This window comes from Accipiter gentilis, chromosome 5 (genome assembly GCF_929443795.1).
Source record: "Accipiter gentilis chromosome 5, bAccGen1.1, whole genome shotgun sequence".
NCBI lineage: Eukaryota > Metazoa > Chordata > Aves > Accipitriformes > Accipitridae > Astur > Astur gentilis.
Genome location: NC_064884.1, coordinates 10,215,779 through 10,239,501, shown reverse-complemented (window position 1 = coordinate 10,239,501; position 23,723 = coordinate 10,215,779). Strand labels below are relative to the sequence as shown.

The 23,723-nt window shown below is 36.4% G+C and overlaps 1 protein-coding gene across 5 annotated transcripts in view; it reads left to right on the top strand.

The window, feature by feature from the left end:
• PSME4 (proteasome activator subunit 4) overlaps nucleotides 1-23,723 on the top strand; it is an 81,059-nt gene that overhangs the window by 51,805 nt on the left and 5,531 nt on the right. For 3 of the 5 annotated variants that reach the window (XM_049799423.1, XM_049799422.1, XM_049799424.1), the window contains 16 exons: nucleotides 485-566; nucleotides 1,144-1,297; nucleotides 1,800-1,869; nucleotides 2,617-2,742; nucleotides 3,099-3,251; nucleotides 4,022-4,126; nucleotides 4,984-5,075; nucleotides 5,464-5,595; nucleotides 6,265-6,473; nucleotides 6,773-6,858; nucleotides 7,823-7,951; nucleotides 9,018-9,173; nucleotides 13,788-13,950; nucleotides 15,252-15,385; nucleotides 16,365-16,503; nucleotides 17,150-18,757. In XM_049799423.1, coding sequence (XP_049655380.1) covers nucleotides 485-566; nucleotides 1,144-1,297; nucleotides 1,800-1,869; nucleotides 2,617-2,742; nucleotides 3,099-3,251; nucleotides 4,022-4,126; nucleotides 4,984-5,075; nucleotides 5,464-5,595; nucleotides 6,265-6,473; nucleotides 6,773-6,858; nucleotides 7,823-7,951; nucleotides 9,018-9,173; nucleotides 13,788-13,950; nucleotides 15,252-15,385; nucleotides 16,365-16,499 — 1,926 coding nt within the window. In that variant the 3' untranslated portion in view covers nucleotides 16,500-16,503; nucleotides 17,150-18,757. Of the gene's footprint in view, nucleotides 1-484; nucleotides 567-1,143; nucleotides 1,298-1,799; nucleotides 1,870-2,616; nucleotides 2,743-3,098; nucleotides 3,252-4,021; nucleotides 4,127-4,983; nucleotides 5,076-5,463; nucleotides 5,596-6,264; nucleotides 6,474-6,772; nucleotides 6,859-7,822; nucleotides 7,952-9,017; nucleotides 9,174-13,787; nucleotides 13,951-15,251; nucleotides 15,386-16,364; nucleotides 16,504-17,149; nucleotides 18,758-20,502; nucleotides 20,527-23,723 lie in introns of those variants that run through there. The other 2 variants (XR_007505931.1, XR_007505932.1) reach the window with 2 other exon arrangements.

Below are 23,723 nucleotides of genomic sequence, written 5' to 3'. Positions count from 1 at the left end.
TGTGACATATGGTGTAAAGTCTGTAAAGTGTGAAAACTTGGAATGTACCTATTAATTCTTATTCGCTTCAGAATTCTTTTGCAGACATTCTTCTGCAAATGTCTGGTTTTTTCCATCTGCAGCTTATTACTTGAAGGGAGCCATCTATGTGGTTTATTTGTACCTTTCATTCTGCTTGTTGCCTCAGTGAGGCTTGAAAGTAATGGCCACCTCCTTTTTTTCCTGAAAATGATTAGTGGGGAGGTTTTTCTGGGCTATAAAGGTCACACTTAAGTCATGTCCTGTATCCCCTGAAATGAGTGAGATTTACTTCTTTATGGGAATTATCAGCCACTGGGGTGACAAAGTTCACTGTAATGTTCACTGGCTTTTTAGGGCGCTGAGTAGCTGGCTTAAAATGTGTCTATGATGAGATGATTAGACACATCCTTTTGGAGGTAAGTGTATGGAATGGGTACATTAATGCTGATTTTTTTTCTTTTAGGTGGCCATCTCAGCTGTGGCTGGTATTCTTAAGCAGCTTAAGAGAACACACAAGAAAGTGCCCATTTGCCCTTATGAAATAAGTAAGTTTTATTTAATGTGAGAAATGTCTTACAGTTAGCCTAAAATTTTTTTAAAAGCATATATTTCTGGTTAAATTAAACATAGAATCATAAGCTTTTCACTTCTCTGGTTGTTAATGTCCGAAGCAAACCAAATAGGTAATAGTTGGTCATTTTTCAGTTGTTTGTTTTTTGGGTTTTTTTTTTTTTGTTGGGTTTTTTTGGGGGGTGTGTTAAACAGTGTTACATGTGTAAGTGTGTATTAAGCTTTCACTTATTTGAAGTGAGTTAGAACTTCAGAGAGATATGGTCATTCTCCTTTCAGAAAGCCTTATCATTTGTGAGAATAATATGTGTATTTCCTTTTTATTCTTTTTTAATCATTTCAAATGGCACATTATATAAATTACTAAAGGAATCTCTTCTATTACTGTTAGTGTACTTTTAATTTCCTAGGGCAAATCTCTGTACAGATTTGATTGGGCTGAGGGAGACATAAAAGCTCTTTAGAATCTTTTGTTAAAAGTAAGTTGTAACATTTCCTGGGACTGTTAATGAGCAAGCTTGATTGAGCAAGTATAAATTCCTCTTTAACCAGGTGGAAACCCTAAGCCTTCCAGCATTCAGGCTGGGGACAGACCGGATAACCAGTGGCTGCACTATGACAGTCAGAGTTTACCAAAGACTAAGGAAGCTTGGGAGTCATGTTGTTTTGTGGAGAAAACACACTGGGGATATTATACCTGGCCTCAGTGAGTATCATTAAGCATTAGATAGAATTGTGAGAGTCAGCAGAAAAAACCCTGTGGGAAATTTAATTTCATCCTTTTTGTGCCTCTTGCTTATTGTACCACTTCTGGGTGGGTTTTGGGGGGCAGGGCGGGGTGTTGTTGGTTTGGGTATTTTAAGTATTTGTTTCCTACCTGTTTGTCTTTGGGTTTTGTGGGTACTATAGACACATATTTTATATGGCTATTTAACTGCTGGTTTTCAAATGAAGTATGCATGCTTGAAAATTATATTGTGAAATATGCAGAGTATTCAATCACTAATAATTCTGGATTGCTTGCTGTACCAAAACCTTTGTAATAACAGACTTAATTTTTTTGCTGTAAATTTTAATTTTCGCTCCTTTGGATTTGATGATAAATCCTATTTAATATAGACAATACAGAAAATAATCATAAGCTTTATTTTATCTTGAAACGTGTTACTGGGGGTTTTTTTGTTGGTTTTTTTTTTGTTACTATTCAGAACTATGACAGTTTATGCTCCAGTTGAGCATCAACCAAAGCTTGGGCGAAGGAGAGATGAGCTGACAGAGGTAAGGGTTTCAGTGTGTTTGTTGTGTGGGTTTTTCAATATTACTTTTCCTCCTTTCTTTTTTTTTAATATTGTCCACAGATTACTGTGGAGATAATGTGCAGCTCAGATCCCCTTTTCTCACTTTAAGTATTGCTTGCCATTTAGAGAGTGCTTACATAAAATGTGTGTAAACAGATTTGTTTTGCTTGATTGCAAACCAAGCTGGAGATTGAACTCAACTATGCAGTTTCATGGCTGTGTGGATATAATCATGTTTTTAACAAGCAATAAGTGATAACTATTCTGAAACCTAGATCCCCACAAGACATTTTAAATCATATTTTTCTACTTTGTTTTCATACTTACTGTGTTAGCATACAAGAAGAAATTACTATTTTAATGTATTTCAGCTTCTTTGTTAGTGATCATGGAATAATTGTATTAATGAGCACTTTCTTGTTACCTTTCAAATCTTTATCAGAGTTTAGAACAAGGTAATTAATGACAGTGGGAATGACTACTTTGTAGGGGTTGTGCTAGTGAAAGGAAAGACAATACAAGGTCATTAATGAACAAAAAAAATCAGGAGTCTGGCAAAACATGACCCAGTATGCCCTATAAAATGAAGGGGAAATAGATAACTAAGGCATGATTTTTGCCAAAAATAGAATTAAAATGAAAAATGGGACTTGGAAAGATTCGGGTATCACTGTGACAATCAAGCACCTCAGAGCTAATTCTTTCTTTTTTTTTCCCCCTCTTACAGGCAGAACAAATTATATATGATCACTTTTCTGATCCCAAGTTTGTTGAGCAGTTAATAAAATTTTTGTCTTTAGAAGACAGAAAAGGAAAAGACAAATTTAATCCTCGTAGATTTTGCCTGTTCAAGGTAACTAGAGTTCAATAACTAAATTGCTTCTATTTTGTAGGTAATTATCAAAGTGTGGAAGAGCCACACACTATGTGGTTTATATCCCATTGTTGCAAAATGTTGATTTTTTTTTTAAAGGTATGCTGCTATGATTAATCCTATTAATCCTCTTTTCTGATTAACTACTAAGGGAAACACATTTAAAGTAATATAAAAGTACATAGGACACTTGTATATAATTCTGTTATGAAAGCAAAGTAATTTAACTTCCTGGATATTCAAATCTCAAGTGCTTCACAATCTTATGTTCTTCTTACAAAGATAATGGTTTAGTTGGATAATTACTAAAGACACTTTCACATCTTGTTTTACAGGGCCTTTTCAGAAACTTTGATGATGCCTTCTTGCCAGTTCTTCAGCCCCATTTAGAACAACTTGTAGCAGACTCCCATGAAAGCACCCAGAGATGTGTAGCTGAAATTATAGCTGGCTTAATAAGAGGTTCTAAACACTGGACATTTGAGAAGGTGCTGCAGTAGTATTTTTGAGTGATTCACGGAAGTTAAGGAATAAGTTTGAATTATTAAACAAATTAAATGCATGAAGTTGAAGGCTTTTAATGTGTCACCTATGTCCAAGAAAGGACTGGAAAATGTACTTCATTGCCAGACTTTGAGCACAATTCATAGCTTGGTATGGTGCCTGTATAATACTAGGTGTTAGTAAAATGCTTCAAGGTTAAAACTAAGAACAGTTTGCTGGTAAAGAGATAGCAAAGCTGACATGGTTTGTAATTTCCAGTTGGAATAAGTGCTTACGTCCACCTCAGACTACCACATCTTTAGTCTAGACCTAGCTGCCTAGATTGTCTTTAAATGAATTTCTGTGCTGAAAAATAATTCTGGGAGAATCAGTTCCTTAATGAAAAAAAAAATAAAATTGTAAAACTGGGGGGGGGGGGGGGGGGGGGGAGTCCTTGGGGTATACAAAACTGCTATCCTACCAAAAGCAAAGTGTACGTATTCTCTGATACAGTTGTACTTAAATCACCATGAAAATGGTGCATGTGTAGTCCACAGTATCTCTAAACAGCTTGTAAACAAAATCAAAATGATTCCTGAATCTTAACCTCTGATAGTATTTATTTCCTTTTTTAAATAGTGTATTGTAGCTGCTTCCAGAATCAGTATTGTTCTTCCACGATTTGAAAAGATGGAAGGATTTGGCTTCATAGAGGTTAGACAGCCATTTTGTTCTTAAATAGACAAATCTTGTCTTTTGCCTTTTTGCTGAGCAGGTGGAAAAACTTTGGAAGCTTCTCTGTCCATTGCTTCGAACAGCTTTATCCAACATTACAGTAGAAACATATAATGACTGGGGCACATGCATAGCAACCTCCTGTGTAAGTACCCCATTTTTAGTCTTGTAAAGCTATATCCAGATGGTCAAGTTTTACAGATAATATGTAAATAAGAGCCTTATGAACAGAGGTATTTGGGTATATTTTATCAGCTAAAACTGAGAAGTGTAAATACAGTATAAAAATAACTTCCATTTAACATCTCATAGCTTTTCTGGAAATTTTATTCCCTTCTGCCTTTTGCAGACAAATATAACATTTCAGAAAGGAAATAAAGCCTTACTTTTCTTTTTAAATATTTTAGAAGAGCTGTATAAGGTTAGTGGGTGATGTTATTGTGTATGCTTGCAATGTGTTCAATTTTTGTGCGAGTTTTTGCACTCAAATTACACATTCTTGCTTTAAAAGTGTGCAGCTTAGCATTATGCTGTGAAAATTAAGTCTCAGGTTATCTTCTAACATACAGTAAGATTTCTGTACACTGTGGTGGACTGGGGAGTTGTGGTGTCTGAGAAGCAGGGTAAAGGATAGGCCACAAATACCTTGGATCAGTAATTCTTTGAAATCACTCAGCAAAATTCAGCATAGTTTGTCAGCCAGAACCCTGGCAATTAATTAGCAAAATTCAGACATGATTATTCATATATGTCAAAAATGAAGTTGAAATTCCTTCTATTCCTACTGTTGTGTTTACCAAATAATTAAAAATGTGTGTAGTTTCGTTGGGTTTTCTTCTTATTGAGGTTCATTGTGAAAAGATCTTTAACTTTGCACTTGCTTAATAGAATAAACCCAAGGGATGCAAAGAAAATCTGTCAAAACTGTCCTTGTTTATACATTATTTACTTTTAAAAAAAATGCCCTATTTGGTTATATATCTGATATCCCTTTATTTTCAGGAGAGCAGAGATCCTAGGAAACTGCACTGGTTATTTGAATTGCTGTTGGAATCTCCATTGAGTGGTGAAGGAGGATCATTTGTAGATGCATGGTAAAATTATTTTTTACTGTTTTATTGTGGCTGAATAAAGGAAATAAAGCATGGATAAAATGTATTGAGAGCATATTGTGCCAGCTGGCTTGTAGAAGCAGGGAACAAAAGCGCTGCTTTCCAATTAGCTTTCCCCACACAGTGGCAGTTTCTTTGTTGTTATATTTTTAATGTAATTAAATCTAGTTAACAGAATGTGAAAGTTTGGTACTGGCATAGCAGCAGTGCTGTTGTTTCATTCTGTAATTTTTACCCATCTTTGCATGCAACTCATGCAGACACTTTTACACACTGACACACACAAAACATACCAAAACAAGTCTTGGGGGGTACTGGGGAAGGCAGGAACAATTTTGTATAACTAAAGTTGAGTTGTTCTGATTCCTAGCCGACTTTATGTACTGCAAGGTGGCCTTGCACAGCAAGAATGGAGAGTACCAGAGCTGTTGCACAGACTGCTGAAGTACTTGGAACCTAAACTCACGCAAGTTTACAAAAATGTCCGAGAGAGAATAGGAAGGTCAGTGTTCTCTTCTGCAGTTCTTGGGGTTTTTTTCTCTTAATTTTGGGGGAGTAATTGAGTATCTAAATAACTACACTGAAGTGGTGACTGCTTGTTTCTGTGCATTAATACTGGTTAATAGACATCAGTTAAATTATTGTTAACAGACTTGCTTCAGAAACTTCAGATGACTTTTGTATTTCTGTCTTTTATTGTATATGGCCTGTTATGTTTATGTATGATATGCCAAAAGCTCTTAAAACCCCCAACAAAAAAACAACCTGCCCCCCTGCCTCAAACCCACAACACCCCACCCCACCCCCCCAAACCCATCAAAAACAACACCACAACCCAAACTTACTGTGTGTAAGCCCTAATAAGCCATAAATTTACAGGGAGTCCTTTAGAGAGCATTTTAGTGACTTAAAAACTAGTTGCAGATCTGTTGGGAGGAGAGGGGGCTTGTAGCTTAGTGATTGTCTAACCCTGCTTGATTCAAATGTCTACAAAGAGGATATTTGAAAAACATTTGGTTTTAAATAACTTTGAAGTGAAGATAAGAGGAAATTTTCTATAAGTATTAAACTTCAAAGTTCAACAGATTGATCTCAGATCACTTTTAGCTATGTTCTGTAGACAGTAGTCACGCTGACTGTGTGTTCTTGCTTGCTTTCTTTGCTTTTTTAGTGTTCTGACCTACATATTCATGATAGATGTTTCCTTGCCAAATACTGCTGCGACTAAATCTCCTCGTGTCCATGAATTTACTACCCGGATACTTGAAAATCTTAAACCCCTCATGGAAGTAGATGAAGAAATTCAGAATCATGTTATGGAGGAGAATGGAGTTGGTGAACAAGATGAGCGAACTCAGGGCATTAAACTCTTGAAAACTAGTGAGTTGCTTAATGATGAGGTTAAGAAATGGGGGGGATATTTTAGGACATGATGATTTAGGTCTGCAAATAATACAGTTTGCAATGCAGCACAGATCTGAGAGGAGAAATTGCGTAACAAGCTATCTGTTGTTTCAGAGTTGAGGTATAAAGTCACCTTTACGGGGTCAAACTTAACTATCAGTATAGGTCTACTCTGATGTCTGAAAATCTCACAAGTGATTCTTGAAATAAATTTCGTCTATAACTTGTTTTGGGATTTTATCTTAATCAGTGATCATTTCTCTTTATAAAAACAGTTCTGAAGTGGCTGATGGCAAGTGCAGGGCGGTCCTTCTCTACAGCTGTCACAGAGCAACTCCAGCTTTTACCCTTATTTTTCAAGGTATATGTTTTAATGCTCCTTTATTAGTTATGTTTGATTAAAAAGGGACTCTATATGTAAACAAAAGTTAGAAAGGACTTTATAAATAAAAACAAACCCTGTAATGGTAATAAAAAACATGCATACCGAAGAGGCCCAGTTTTATTTTTGTGCTTATGTATGTTTACAGCTGGTAATTTAGCCTGTTAAATGGTTTCCTGACAATAATGATTTCTAGGTGAATGCCCTGTACATGTGTAACTTGGGGGGTGAAAAGTGTTTAATTCATGAATGAGTGTGTTTTGTTTCTAGTCTGATACTTATCTTTAGTTGTTTTCTTTTGTTCCATGATGATACAATTCTTCCTGAATTGTGGTACTTCTCTTGTTTTTCCTGGCACCTCTAATCCTTGTATTCTTTTATGAAGCTGCATCATTCAGTGCTACATGTCTGAAAAAATATATATTTGCAATCTCCAAAGCATATGTCTTGCTTGATATGAACATCAGTCGATTAACCAATAATAATGTACATGACCACAAAATAAAGGTTTACTCAGGTGAAAGTGAACTTGAAATACTGATAAAGCTTTCTCTCAGTTTTGGACTTAAATCTAAAATAATAAATTAATTGGGTTTGATACCAAAAAAATTGCGATGGGGAATCAAAGTCTTAATGGCACCGATTTAGCCCTCCTTAAGAGCTTTAGACTAGCCATACTGTTTAGGTAAGTAATGTATGGTGCAAGGAATAAAGATCTCTTGATTGTAATAATTTTTTTCCACAGCTTATTGGTGAGAATATTTTAAGGTTATATTGATTGTTTTTCCTAGTTAACTTAATCTTTCAGCATTATATTGATTGTATTTTTCCTAGACAACTGTCCTTTCATAAGACTAAACTTTCAGGATTTTGCTGTTAGCAATGCATATTTACTAACATTAGTCTTTTATGTTTTTTTTCCCTCTCTTACCTTGTTCTGTAGATTGCACCGGTAGAAAATGACAATAGCTATGATGAGCTCAAGAGAGATGCTAAGATGTGTTTGTCGTTAATGTCTCAGGGTTTGCTGTATCCTCAGCAAGTGCCTTTGGTACTTCAGGTGCTAAAACAAGTGCGTATGATGTAAATAGCTTAAAGCTTCTTGTTATCTGATGCACTCTGTGCTTTTTTTTTTTTTTTAAAGATTACAGAATAGTTGTGACTTGAAGAGAATCAAATACTGATTTTCTAAGAGGTGAAAGAAAAAAGTTTATTATAAGTGGTTTAAAACGTTTTTAGAAACAGTAAATGTATTTTGTTTCCTACTTCCAAACATTTAAACAACTTGTTCAGTTTCTTATTAAAATACAGTATTTTAATAAATTAAAATTTGGTTCAGTAGTGGATCAATTTAAGCCAAATGTGTCTCCTCATGAGCATAACAATTAAAAATCCTGTTTCAAAATGAGTCGTCATATAAAGAACTGCCCTTGAATCTCTGCCTTTTTATAGTTTTACAGTATACTTATCAACTGTACTACTGCTTTCTGAAAAACATCACAAATGAAAATGCACTCTTGAATTGAATAGTTCATTCTGTTGACAGTTTGTCATGCAAAAAATGCTTTTTCCCCTCCTAGTCATTCAAAACTGATCTACAATAGTAAAACTACCTATTGCTGGTGTAAGGTGTATTGGTATAAGCTGTACACACAGCCAAAATAGTATCTGCAGTGTTGCAAGCCAGGCTGCGCCCATGCCTGATGCTTTCAATAATTTGGACTTCCATAAGCACATCGAGATCAAAGTAAAGGAACTCAAAAAAACCCCCCTTGGCTTTCCAAATCTGTTGTATAGAATATATATACTCAAGCAGAACAGACTTTCTGGTTTATTTTTATCTGCCTTATGATGGCTGTTGGGAATGAATCAAAGGGAGAAACTTGCCTACTTTGTCTTTTACAGTATTAGGTATTTGTTAAATAACAGTATGCTTTGGAACTTAAGCCTGTAATAATTTATTGTCTAAACAATAATTGCATGCTTTGGAAATTAAGAGTGTATGAAAAAAAAAAATCTGAATAAGAGAAGTTATTTGCAACTGTCCCCAAAAGCTTTTTCTTAAATATTGCTAGCTTTACATCAGGTAGCTGCTTTCTTTCACATTCTTGCTTTCACGTACTTGTTTATACTTGTAGACAGCAAGAAGCAATTCCTGGCATGCTAGGTATACCATATTAACCTACCTCCAGACCATGGTGTTCTACAATCTCTTTATCTTTCTCAACAATGAAGAAGCAGTCAATGACATTAGATGGCTGGTTATAAAACTCCTGGAAGATGAACAGCTTGAGGCAAGTAATACCTTTCTTTTTCTGAAATGCTTTTTTTCACACGACTGGTTTCTTGTCCTTGTCATGTTTTATGAAAAAGCTACTGGTTGTAAATTAATATAGCGTGTATTTCTAGCTTAGCATTCTTCCTATTTTGAAAATATAATCAGCTTTATAGGTTTTCTTTCTTTCATATTCCATTTTTTCTTCTAATATTCCATTCCAGGAAAACAGCTGTTTTAAAAATCACTAGTGAAGTATTTTCTGAAGTTCCGTTTTTCCTACTTTTTCAACAGAATGGAATATTGGTTTGTTTCATTCTTGGTTTAAGTACAGCTGAAATAGGGATATTGTCATTTTACTATAAATATTAGCATGGATGTTGGTAGCAAATTCAACTTCCAACAAGGTAAAATGCATTACTGTGTGAAAACTATATAAAACCACTATTTATTACTCTATAGGTCTGATTCCCATTTAATTATATCAGCTTATTAATGACAAAAATAAGGGGTTTTTTAATACATCCAGCTCACTAAGGAAGTATTTCTTTAGTTATAAGTAGCTTTTCCTAAGTTTTGTGAAAGATGCATGCATAATAGGACAGAATTTGTCTAGCAGATGCTGGTTTTACTGATGTTGTTACATATTTCAAAAAGATAATAGTTTGTAAGCTTACTTGTCAGTCTGACAAGCTTTTGTGCATCTCTTGAGCTAGTGATACTTCAGTATATACAAATGGCAGGAGATAAAATCCAAAATTTTGGCTGCGATACATGCGTACTGTTGAAGATCTGTGTATGGATGTACAGATGAAGTGCATGAATGAATGAATGCTCTTAGAAGTGCTATTGGGATCATAAGCTTGTTCTCGGGGGGGGGGGGGGGGGGGGGGGAAGGTGCCCGATGTGAATCATTGAGTCTTGTTTGTCAGGCTTCCAAAAGCTGGGGAAAAAAATCACAGAAGTACTTTATTCTGTATCACTAATTCACAAAACTGGAGGCTTGTATTAAATGATGTGAATTTAAATATGTTTGATCATGTTCAAGCACAGTGAAGAATCTTTAGTGTTAACCTCTGGTCTGTTCCATTTCCCCTGTGCCAGCATTGTCACTGTTTTTAGTGCTGTTTGACAAATATCAATTAAATCCTACTTTTGCGTGCTTGGATGTTTTTTTCTTTCTAGAAGAAAGAGAAGATTCTGAACTGCGATACCCTTCTGCCAAAACAAAGATCCTGGTTTAGGTCTTCCTGAAGCTACATTTAAAACAGTAGTTATACCCAAGATGTGAAGCTTGCTTTTGTGAACAGTGAATTGGAAATAATTTGAATATACAAATTAAAGTTTCTGGCTTAAAAGTTTTGATATTACAGTTTCTAAAGAATGGCACTTGGACTACTCACCCAACCATGCCAACTTCAGTCTTGAGATGAGCTCTCTCCTGTCTTTAGTGTCACTATTTGTTATAGTGAACTGGAAAGCAACAGTTTGCAACTCTAGATGTCAGAGCACTTACCTCATAATCTCACATAATTTTGAAAAATGCCTTTTGTTCACTTTAATACCATTTATCTAGTTATTTTAAATGTACAAAAGTATTCCTCTGCACTACAGAGATGCAAATCAAAAAAGCTTATCTATGTTAATAACCACTTATGATCATGTTGTTACCGTGGAAGCTTTCACTTTTCTTTGAAAAGTAGTCTTGTTCTTTCTTGATAATAATTGGCAAGATACAGTATCTTGCAGAGCAATTTCTATGTGTTTTTTTTTTTAAATGCTGGATTTTTAAGATGAGAATCCCTAGCTTTAACTAGTATTCAGTGTCTTTATGCTGTAGAGCTGAGATTTTGGTTCTTGGATTTAAAGATACTTTTTTTTCCCGCTTATCTTGTTACAAAGGTGCCAGACCTAATGATCCAGCCCATCTTGTTCTTTGTTTTAATATACAGTTTGCACTTCTAATAGTGCTAGAATTACTGTTCTCAAACTTCATGGTGACTTCATATTTTTTCGTAAAATCATTGCAACAAACCTCGGCAAATGACAAAGTCAAATGACCACGCTGAATGTCAAATGGCAATATGACTGCAATATAAAGTGAACGTGGGTCATAGAACAGTCTGGCTTCTACTGAATGCAAGTTTCATGCATCCAACTTTAAGCACAGATTTCTAGAATTGAAGAAGCCTGTACTTAAATGATATTGTGGGAAATTCTCCTTCACAAAGTCAGAGTAGTCATGGAGCTGGTGGAGTACTATGAATGTAACAGCTAATGTGACCCTGCAGCTGATAAAGGGAAAAAGTATAACAGTCCTGAGAAATAATGTCTCTATGTACAGCAGTATAACCACCACTGAATTTTCATGTCATTTAAGGCAGTTGGAGAGCGCTGCAGGAATGATTTGAGTTTGGGAAAGCATGTTTTGCACTAAATAATTCTATTTACTGTCAGAAGTAGAGGAAAAGTGAATATGGCTGTATTCAGCCTGCAGTTATGGTAAAAGTGATAGCCTAGTTAATCTGAAAGCATCTTTTTCACAGTTTTCTCAGCCATAATTTGATCTAGAAAGCTATCTGGATAGATGCTTCATATGTTTATATTTTTACAGATCAGTGTACAGAATACATAGCACTCATGTCTTGATGAACATTTTTCATATTACACTGCAGTATTACAGTAATGGGAATATTTTCTCTTTGTATAGGTAGTCCCTTGTAAGTACACAGTTAGGTTTCGCTTATGCTGTTGAGTGTTTTTGTTCTGATACTGTTACAGTTTTGTAGATCTTGGTCAGTCAATTCTGACCAAAAAAACCCAACCCAAACCACCAATCCCCATACTTGATTGGAAGAGTATTCCTCTGCTACTCCTCTGTAGTTTTTATGTTCTGTAAGTCATCATGTGAGTATGATGATCTGTAAATTATTTAGTGTCAGATGATTAGCTTGTTAATGTATGATTTTAAAAGCTTTGCTTCTAGGTGCTCCTTGCAGCAAAGTGTTCCTTTTAGTTAGATTATTAATTTAGAAAAGAAAGTGGTTTTAGTACAGTGAATAGTGATGTAAATGAGTACAGTTCACTTGGGAGCTTGCTCACTTTACAGCCAAGCTTCTTTCTATTCTGGGTCTTACATTAGCACATCATGTTTCATTTAATAGCTTAGCTCTTAAGAGACTCACAAATTGCTAATAAACAATACTGGCAGACTTTCACTTTGTACTTCTTTATGCTATTAACAAAATAGATCACGTTTGAACAATACGTTGTAGAAATTTAAATAGAATTAAGTGAAGTCTCGGGAGCTTATTGTTAACTTACTACATTTAATTATTGCAGCACTTGCACCTATACTTATTGCTTTGTGGAGGTTCAGAACATTATGTTCAAGGATATAATTTATTATAATCTGCTGCACTGGATTCAGAGCGTTGGTAGGTGTTTATACTCCAGATAGACAAATGTTCCGTTTACAGTTATGTGTAACAGTATGTACTTACCAAAATCTGGTGACTGCTGTCAGCGTTTCATCAAGTCGATTTGGTTTTCAGGTTTGTAAATGTTGGGAGGTTTTTGTCAGCCTGTAATTATTGAAAGTGGAAGCGAGTTTTGGAGGGACTGCAGTTTAGATGTGGTCTTACAGTTCTATAACTTTATGGTTTTAGGAGATTTGAGTAGATGAGATAAATGACTAATACTGATGGGTTATACGTGCTTTTAAAAGCAAGTGACTGCATTGTCTCTACTTGTAATCCACTAACAATGTGTTGTGGCTGTTTTAAAAGGAATGGAAAAGGAGGTCTATATTTTGAGTGTTTTGGCAAGTAGGTGAAAACTCCTTGTTCTTTGGGGTTTCTGTGTTACCGAAGAGAAGAATATTTTTCCAATCTGGAATTTTGTTTTTATTCATGTAGTGAAAAGAACTGGTACTCAGGACAAGAAAGTAAAAAACACTGGAGCATTATAGAACTGCATTGTTGACCATAAACCACTGAAGTTAGTTGTCATTGCTTATTAATCCAGCATCTGTTGTATCTCTCAAAGAATTCTTGTGCTACAGGTAGAACAGAATCAGCTTTGTCTCATGAACATACCTTCCACCTTCTCTTGGAAAAGCTCTTCAGCTTTTGTCAATTCTAATGTCCCCACATTTGAGGGGGAAAACTAAATGCTTTTGAACGTACTTTTTTTTTTTTCCCTTGGTAAAACTGATGTTAATACAGAGACTATTACAAATTTTGTAATGCGGGTTGATTATTTGGGGTACCACATCTTGTTCTCATTCAAAGTGTTTTTAAGCTTTCTAAAGCTAATCTAGTCTGTGATATATATGTCTTGACGGTGGAGTTAAATTACAGTATTGCTTGAGTAGTAGGTCACTTTATGACAAATTATGTGAACGTAGTTCTATATTACAATAGTACTATGTTTATTAATTTGCTAAGAGCCATATATAGTAAACTAGTAGTAGTTTATGAGAAAACAGAATAATACTCTAAAGACTTTTCTTGGGCAGTTTGGTAACTTGGCCTAGCTGGATGTGCTTAAAAGGATAGGAATAGCATAAATACCTCTTTCTTGCAGTGCATGTGTGCTTAGTAATTGTGGTATGTACTATCTCTGTTTGTAGGTGAGAGAAATGGCTGCTACCACACTAAGTGGTCTGCTACAGTGCAATTTTCTCACTATGGATGGGCCCATGCAGACCCATTTTGAACAGCTGTGCAAGATGAGGTTACCGAAAAAACGAAAGCGAGACCTGGGTTCAGTGGTGGATACGATTCCTTCTGGTGGTAAGAAAATTGCTTCAGAGACTAAAACCATACATGTTGATAGCAGGTTAGGAAGAAATAAATAATTTTTTGCTACACTCAAATGCTTGTTCTGCAAGAATTCCAGATGGAATAGGATTTGTCCTGTGGTGAAGCAATATTTAGAAAATTAACATATACCCAGAGAAACATAAGGCCTGTTGCCCATGAAAATGTTTTTTGCTTCCTAAGCATTCATGAACCATAATGGCAAATCGCTTGTCCTTATGTACCTTATTGTCTGTTTCTCTGTATGTAGTGCAGATCCTAATCCTTGTCAAGCGCTTCGAGAATTTGATTTACACCGTAAATGATGAATAAGAACACACTACTACCAAAAGAGCAAATAATGTTTTTTATGATGTATTCCTATGTTGAACTAATTTCTTACTTTTCCAGAATTAACACTGAAGAGACTTCTCCATTTCCCATGTGCACAGTTCACATAGTTAAGAATGCAGATGATGAGGGATAGCTATTTCGTCAGTGAATAAACTTCCTTAGCTGCCACAACATGGTTTTGCTCTTTACCTTCTATTTGTTAGCAGTGTGGGTTTTTATTCTAAAAAAAAACCCCACTCCAACCCAACCCAACATACACACACACACACGGAACAAAACGGAACAAAAAAACCCCCTTAGTTAGGAGCTTTGACTTCTGACCAAACACTTAGTGCATCTGAGTCACATTCACTTGACCCAGAAGGACTGGGTTTCCATATTGTCTGAGGGCAGAAATAGGGAACAGTGGAGATGTAGTTCATGAGCTATTTATTGAGTAGAGAGAAAGATTCTTTGAGAGAAGGAAGGTAATTTGAAATGTTTAAAAGTATACAGCAGTTGCAGATTAATGGTTTTTTTACACATTCTTCCACTAGAAGTGAAAGATAGAATCAGAGAATGAATCTATGATTCTGTGTAGGAAAGCAGAAGCAATTTGGAGATCCATGCACTTGTGTGAATTTATTTGACTATATGGTCTGTAGAACTATCTGGTTTTCTGTAGAAGCTAGAGATCTCTCTACTGTGGCAGGGGTTTGGTTTTGTGTGTTCGGTTTTTGGTTTTGTTTTGGTTTTTGTTTATTCAGGGTCAAAACTCAGTTTAGTATGTTACTCTAGATCATCTCTGGTTAATATATAGACTCTCTTCAGTCATTCCCATCAGTTAAAAATAGCCTTATTTTCACTGATAACCAGTTTTAAGTTTGACTGTGTCATTGAGGAATGTTTTGGAGAAGACGGTTGCACCTTGCTAAATGTAAATTAATGTCCTGCAATTGCAGACTTGGTTAAACGCCATGCTGGTGTACTAGGACTTAGTGCATGTATTTTGTCAAGTCCGTATGACGTACCCACCTGGATGCCACAGCTCTTGATGGATCTCAGTGCCCATCTTAATGATCCTCAGCCTATTGAGGTAAAAATACTTAACATTGTTTTTCTATTCAATATAGCATATCTAAAATATGCTTGACGCATTCTTAGTTCCCCTTTCCTAGAAAAAAATAAGAACCTATTAAGAAACTTAGTTTCTGCTGCTTTTTATTAAATGGTTCCAAATACATTTTAAGTCATGGACTGCTTTTAAGTATTTTTTGTGGTAGTTCTGTTCTTGCTTTCAAATTTAAAGCGCAAACTGAAAGCTGAAAGAATTCTATAATGAGGAAATAATATTTTTTAATTAAAAATGTCACTTTTGTGCATGCCATTCTAGAAAATACCAACCTGAACCAAAAAATCACTCTGAAATGTTTAAAACAAGGTTTTATAAGCAGCCCTAGAAACAAATTTTTAATGAAGTAGTTACCTTTAACTCTATTTTTTTGCTCTATTTGGTTTTGTTGACCTTTGCTGTTTTAACCGGAGTAGTGAGCTTATGGCTGAAGAATTCCATAGATTTAACAAACTTTGCTATGGTGTGCTTTACTGAATCAAGAAACTGAACTGAACTTTTGTTAATTTAATGATAATTATTTTAATAACAGAAGGTATTTTTCCTCTGATTTGTTTCTTCTATGCACCTTATGTGATTCATTAACTCTTATGTTTTGAGACCCAAGCTATTGGTTTGAAATACCCAAGGAATAGAAAAAGGGGAAAAGCATTCACTTATACTTTATAAGAATCTATTCATTTTTTCAAACTCAGAATTGTAGGTCAAAAAATCCTTTTTATAAGAATGTTGGAGGCGTGACACTGGTCAAAAGACTAACCAGAATTGTAAAAATTAAAATACTGGGCAACTGGGCTGAATTCCCCAGAGCCCTTCTAACTTTTGCAACTGCTCGAACACTTTGCTCTACTCAGCAGTTATTTTTGTTGTATTCAACGTTTGTTTTGTCATGGAGCTTAAATCCATAACTGATACAGAGCAATACTGATTGTCTGCTATGCAGATGACTGTGAAAAAAACGCTGTCAAATTTCCGGAGGACCCATCACGACAACTGGCAGGAGCATAAACAGCAGTTCACAGATGACCAGCTACTAGTGCTTACTGACCTCTTGGTTTCACCATGCTATTATGCATAGATAGGTAAGATTATTTGTTTTGAAATAAATTGACAGAAATGTCAGTCTTACAAAATCTACTCTAGCTCTCCAGTCTAGCAGAGAGTAGGGAGGAATCCCTAACCACAGGGAAAATGCTACAGCCACATACAAGTCCCTTGCACCTCTAGTGGACTGTTCAAGAACAGATTTATTTTGGTTAAATATTGTCTATCTTTTTGTGTGTCCCTGTATTACATTAGTGTTTTGCCAAGACACTTAGACTTGTTTTCTTGAATATTGATGTTCCTTTCCTCCCATTTTCTGCCAGTTTAATGCCTGACAGTTTGACTAAAGGCAAGGTACTTAATGCTTTTTGCCTCTGAGGACTTAAGCCTACCACCCAGTCCAGTAGATCATCTACATCTCATGATGGGGAGTGACTTCTCCCAGATTCTTCCCTCTTCCACATTATGGCTTTGCTATCAGGTCTCTTCACGCAGGCATGTCCCTAAAGAGTTAATCCATTCCTAGAGTTTCTCTGTTACGCTACAAGATTCTGATCTCTGTTGTATTGTGATGTTTTGTTGACAGTATTCCAAGAGAAGTTTTAGTTCATATTTTCATTTTGTTCTGTGTTAATAGCATGAAGCAATAATCCTGTTTTGAATTCTTTCTTTCTTTGTTTTCAGGTTTTTCCTGGAGAAATGAGGATATAGGAACCTTTCTGCAAAATAAAGGAAACTCAAAGAAATTTATCATGTAGAAAACTGTGTTGGAAGTCCTGATGCCTAATCAAAGCCACTTTTAAATACAAACATAAAGACCTGGTTCTATTCAAAAAGCATTTCACCTCCCCAGGGAGCAGCTGTGGGAACCCCACAGTCTTCTAACTGCGCTTGCAGAGCCTGATTGTGAGTTTACTGCAAGACCCTTCTCATTGGCCTGCGTTACACATCAGTCTTGTTTCTGCTTTCTTGCACATGGTGACTTACACTGCACGTTTCTTATCCTCTTTTTCTGACCCTTCTTCCCAGCTGTTTCTGACATCAAAGATATGCAGAACCAGAGTGTGCTGCAAGCCTGAATATTCTCAGTGAAGCTCTCCAATTCTGTTGATGCAACTTGTTACCTAGTCAGCATACAATACCAGGAACCTATCTTTCTCAGAGTTTATTTTTCACTACTTGGATTTGAGTGCCCATCAGGTGACGGGCTCTGTATCATTCAGTCCACCTCAGGGCAGGATTGCCTTTTTGTATCTTCCTTGTCAAAATGTAAATAGCTGATTTTTCTCTGTGCAGTATAGATGATGGCAGGACAAAACATGGGGAGTGAAAGCTCTTACTGCCTGGCCAGGTCTTCATAGATAGCTTGACCATGTGTGGAGTAAAAATCTATGATTATCTGCATATTTTTAATGGTGAAGGACTATGGGTGTTTCCACATAATTAGAGCCCACAGATATGAAATTATGGACTATCAAGTGATACGTGAATTCACAGAATGAAATGTATGCACAGTGTGAAAAGGCACTGAATGGCTGACTATTTTTAACAGCGTATTCTCATAAAGATTGTCACTGTTTGAGCAAGCATATCTTGTTCGAAGATTGTGGAAGCTCTGTATTTTTTTGCCTGCAGCTTTGTTCAGAGACTGGTATCTATTGGCTATTTAACAACATGTTTAATATGTGTTACATAGTTGTAAAAGACTGTATAAATTGTAGAGGCATTGCATTGACAAAACATTGTACAGTTTGCAACCTTTTACATAACACCATTGTGAGATTAATTTGTAAAGATTCATACTTAGATGTTAATATGGTAGTAGTTCTGGCTTTTGTATCAAATCAAATGCCATTATTAGTTTTTTAAATTATTTTCTTTAACAGAATATCTCTTCATGTCTGAGAAGCAGAGGTTTTGTTTTGGTTTTCTTGTATCATTATTACTATGTCTCATTCAGATTTTAATGCAACACTTGTGGCCATCTCTAAATGCTGACATCACATATTTTGGTGTGATAAGCTCATAGAATGTGAGGTACACTGAAATAATCCATAAACTGGTGCGTGTTTCCACTTTCATGCAACCCTACAGGAGCACTGATACATTTCAAGTGATCTACCTGCTGAGTGTGTGACTCATTCCAAACTTCAAAGCACAGCAGTGTTCCTGGTGCAGTATTTAATGAGTGTCAGCACACAGATGTAACCACTGTATAGCGTAGTGCCAAAATTATTATTTCAATTGTGTACGTAGTTTAAGACCCAATAAATGGACTGTTTGTAACATCTGCATTTTTTGTATTTCTAAAGCAGAAATTTCTTATTTTGAGACTATAACTTCAGGTTATTTACTGTGCCTTTAAGCTTTTTGTATGAGGCATGTGTTTATTGTAGGATTTAGCAGTGAGTTAAGGCAACATTTAAGGATAATTGAAGATCTTGTTCTGAGGGTTGGGAAACTAGCTCTTATATTTATGTAAAAATATCTTGTACCTGTTGAGGCTTGCCAGAAAACTTACTAACTTCTGAGGAGTACACTTAAAAATTGGAGAAACTAGTTTGAAATGGAGGGCGTTTTGCTGATAGACTTAAAAAAATCTTTAAAAGTAATGGGAAGTATTTCCTGCAGAGGATCATCTTTAAAGTATGTGTGTGCTGATTAACTGATGGAGCAGATATTATGTGTGCCATTTTGCCTAAGCTAAGGGCAACTAACTATAGGGTCCAGTTCTGCTGCTTTTTACTGTAGTGGGGAGTTTCTTTTCTTACATATCTATAGACAAAGTGTAGCTGGAATTGGTTGCAGTGTTGAGGATCCAGTGCTCTGTAGAGAATCATTCTGTAGTGAGAGCTACAATAGCAAATAAGTAGGTGGTATTAATTCACAACAGCTGTTTATAAATCAGCAATAAATTACTTCATCTAAAAAGATCGCCCAGAAAATAGAACTGTACTTTGAATAGTTACTCTATAGGATAAAACATATCTGTGGTAGTGTGAACAAACTTGTACTAATTGACTTTTTGTGGGTGGAAGATTGTTAATCTCCTATTCTGAGAATGTAGGAATAATTGTGAGTTCTTCATCAAATACTGCAACTCCATTGCTACTTCTATTCCTTAACTTTCCCCAAGCAATATACGTATGTAATGAGTTCTGAGCTTTCCATCACTTTGATGTGTTATGCTGTCTCTTCCCTAAAGCCTTAGAGATGAAACAACTGCAATACCTCAGTCTGGAGAGGGAGACATTTCTAGCATGAGAAGAGAGAATTTTTCCCCTTGAACAGTAAGGGAGATGGAAAAATATCTTGGAGATGTTTTGGTAGCCTTGATAGCCTTAGTGATCACATGTCAGTCTGCACAACTAATCTCAGTGACCACCACTGTTTGAAGCACCAAAGAATGGCAGTGATGCAAGGCAGAAATCGTCTGTTGTTTTGGTTTTTGGGGTGGTTTGGGGGGGTTTTTTTGTGTTTGTTTTTTTGTTGTTGTTTTTGTGGTGGTGGCATTGTTTTGGGTTTTGGGGGTTTTTTTGCTCTAGTTGCAGTGACTTATTGTTTAGTGACTATCTTGCTAGAGTATTAAGTGGAATGATCTCCCATATTTCCATAACCAAGTGGGTATATTTGTGCATGTGAAAACTTGCTGAAATCACAGCAGAGACATGATGCTTATTTTGATAAAAAAGTATAAGAAAATTATCAAGTCGGTGAATAAGACTAACTTGTGCTTTTGGGTGGCACCACAGACTGGACATTGATGGATTGTGTTAACAAATTGAGCTAATCTGAATATGGATATTTTTTTTCTTAAATGAAAGAGGAAAAGGTATGAAAGTCACTATTTCTGGGGTATATTATGATAATATTCCTTTTATGTCCAGGTATCTGCCCTCTCTTCCTTTTTACTTCTTTACTAGGCTGCTGGGAGTTCTGTGCTCGGTACACATGGATGATGTCTCCTGTCAGTTTTTCACAGTTAGGCATCCCCAGCATCTCCCACACTCTGTTCAGTCTCGCACTTTCTTCCACAGCTTCAGGCTTCCTGGAATCCTGCAGCAGAGACTCGAGCTTCCTTTTCCCCTGTGCTGTGGAAAACACAATGGTCTGGTAAGATATAAAAAGGAGAAAATACCAACTTACCAGTAGAAAGCTTTGGCTGGCCATTGTCCTTGCAAGATTATAACATTAACTCCACTGTGAATTTCTAGCTCATTTGTTTTACATTCTCACTGGCATTGTGCAGTAACTGGAAGGCAACTTCTTTGGATTTCCCCATGACAAAATACTTGTTGTAGATAGTCATATTGCTGCTGCACAGGCTTTAGACAACTGGATTCCCAGTAAGATGGAGAGAATTTCACCTGAACCTGATCCAGACTTCTGTAGGCTAGAGGTAACCATGGTCCAGAGAGGGAGTTTTATGGTGGTTAATCCAACAAGGTACCTGGGGCACTAGGACAGCAGTAACGTCACAGTCTCCTGCAAGAAATTGGAGGTTTGATTACAGAAGAAAATTAAACTGTGTGGAAGATGAAGAATATTGTTAGGCTGTTTAAGGCAATGCACACACATTACAAGCAAATTGTAATTGGTTGGCACTGAGGGTTTTTTCTCTTTCTTGGTCAACAGGTCTCTCTCAGAGCTATTAAGAGATATTTAGAAGGTAAAGTCCGTGAGGTGAGAGGGGAAAAAAAAGGTTAGTATTCGCTCCCTGGGAAGGAGAGTGACTTAGTAAAGCAGTCTTGAATCAAAAGTTCTCTCAGCACAGATAAAAGCTTAGACTGTTGCCTACAAAGATTATTAGCAAAATTATCTTTGATTGCTGATGGATTAGAACGCAGTGCTTGGAGGAATTAGCTGCATCCTAACAAGGCGACTTTTTCAACAGGTGAAAAGGAGAGGGGACCCTTCCTGGCCATGATCCTTTTGTAATTCTAGATCAAATTACTTTTTCCAGAAACAGCTTGTGGAAATTCAGCCTGCTTTCCCGGCTTGGGCTCTTGGCACCCTCCCTGCTGCAGGTATTTTGTACAAATTACCCGAGCAAATTTTGCTGCTAGAGGTGGAGCTGAACACCCACTTTCCTTGGGAAATAGTGAGGGGTACTAGGAAGCATGAGATGCAATCATTTCTGATCGGTGTACTTAGGAAAAACAGCAGTAAACCCAATAAACCTGTTTTAGCAGTAAGTATAGTCAGATTAGCGATAATTCTAGGTGGAAGCCTAGATGAATTCACCCAGAAAGAGTTCTGTTAAGAGTATCACTTAAAAGCTTTTATTTATTCTCTCCTGGCTTTTATTTTTATTTTTTCTGGATTGATTTCCCCTTTAATTATTCCAGCTTCCTTCCTCTACAACTCTTTTTGTTAAAATGATAAGGTACTGTTCTTAGGCTGAGATGTGGGCAGGTTTCCACAATTGAAAGTAATTTCCAGTTTCTTGTGCTAAGTATCTGCAAAACTTGACACTGCTGTAAAAAATGTCTTGAGAATACAATTGCTCCTTATGCAGTAGGAACTCCAAGACTGAACAATGTTTGAGAGTCTTGATAGTACTAGAGAGCTCTGGGTTTTTTTAATGAATTAGTTTATGGAAAGGCTTGAGTTCTGCAAAGAAAGAGTTAATATCCTGGTACCTCGTGCAAGGTACTGCAAAAGTTACTGGGGTTGTGATTTCAAACTACGGTTAATAACTATGGAGGGGTAAAACATCTTAAAACCAAAAACCACCCTTGCTCCTCATGGGCCTGCAATGAAATTAGTGACAATCTAAACCTATTACTAATAGAAAAATGCAGACTTTTCTTTTGCTATTTTGCACATAACTAGTTTGAAAATAGCTAATCTTCTGTAGGGCCCAAGTCTTACAGTTTTGACTGCTAAATCCATTTTTCAGTATCTCAGGTAGGGGTTTCAAAAGCACATAACAGATCAGAGTCTCAGTCTTGCTAACTCCTTTAAACCCCACAACCTTGCTAAAAACAATGCCATTAGACATATGCAACCTTATGTCTGCATGTGTGCTTCCACCTGCTAATCTAGTAATTATAGGAAATTAAGTAGTCTTAACTGTGGTCATCCAAGGCTGAGCATTTGACCAAATAACACCTGGAATTATGTAGACCTTCCCAACTTCTTAAAGGACTCCTGTTTTGCAAAATGTGTTACTACTCCTATGTTTCTGATTGTCATAGCCTAATGTGGAGTCGGGGTTTAGACATAGTGTGAAACTAAGGTCAGTTTTTATGCAGCATCTTGCTTACAACTGAAGTGTGGTGCATTACCCGATCTGAAAGGATGTGCATATTGTGTGCACATTAGTTTCACATGAAGAGAACAATCATAGGTGTTTCCTCAGCATTAATCACTTTGAAGTAATTCACTCTTGCATTAGGCTGATATTTTGTCAGTCTTGTTTAATCACGCAATTCGGCACTCTCTGATGTTTATAAATAAGAAAATTCAAGGAGGGAGATCCCAGCTTGTCAATGAAAAAACAACTCATACTCAATAGGGCCAGGATTCACCCACAGAATTCAAATTAACCATGACTGGAGAACAAGAATATAAGTAAGAGTGGAAATAGAAGTGATAGCCAAGCTGAGAGAGAACATAGCTTGAAGCCATAGGAAACCATGGACATCATGTTTCAGTTTTTGGACCTTCTCCATCCTGTATGCAACTAGTTTAAGAACAAAAGGCAAAACACACCTGACCTAGGTGCCCAGGTTGCAATGCACTGTTGCAGCCTGCTCTGACAGCTGCTGGCATTTCCCTGCAGCAGCTCCTGATAACAAATCCAGAGTGATTGCCAACTGGAAGTGTGTTTAGCATGCAAGGCTCATAGGCTGGGCTGCTGTTGTGAGTCATAGGTTTACTAAAAAAATTGCTCTTAGTTTTAGAAAGAAATGAGTTGGAAAATAAACGAGCAGGTAATACTGACAAGCTTTCAGATGTCAACCTAGCACTCTCATCGCTGTCTTGAGGGTTCTACAAAGCATCACTGCACTTCTGCATGATTGCTGGAGGTAGGGGAAGATTTTATTAAGCCAATATACATATTAATATATATGTATATCATGAGCATGTAGAAATGTACAGTATAAGACAAGTGCCCATGCATAAGTCGGAAATATTGGGTCTGCTGTATTTTCATAGCACTTTTGCGCTTCACCTGGCTGGACTTGTATTTCTTCCAACTGCATTTCCAGTGTGTGACATTGAGGTCCCTCAGGTGTGTCTGCCTGTGACA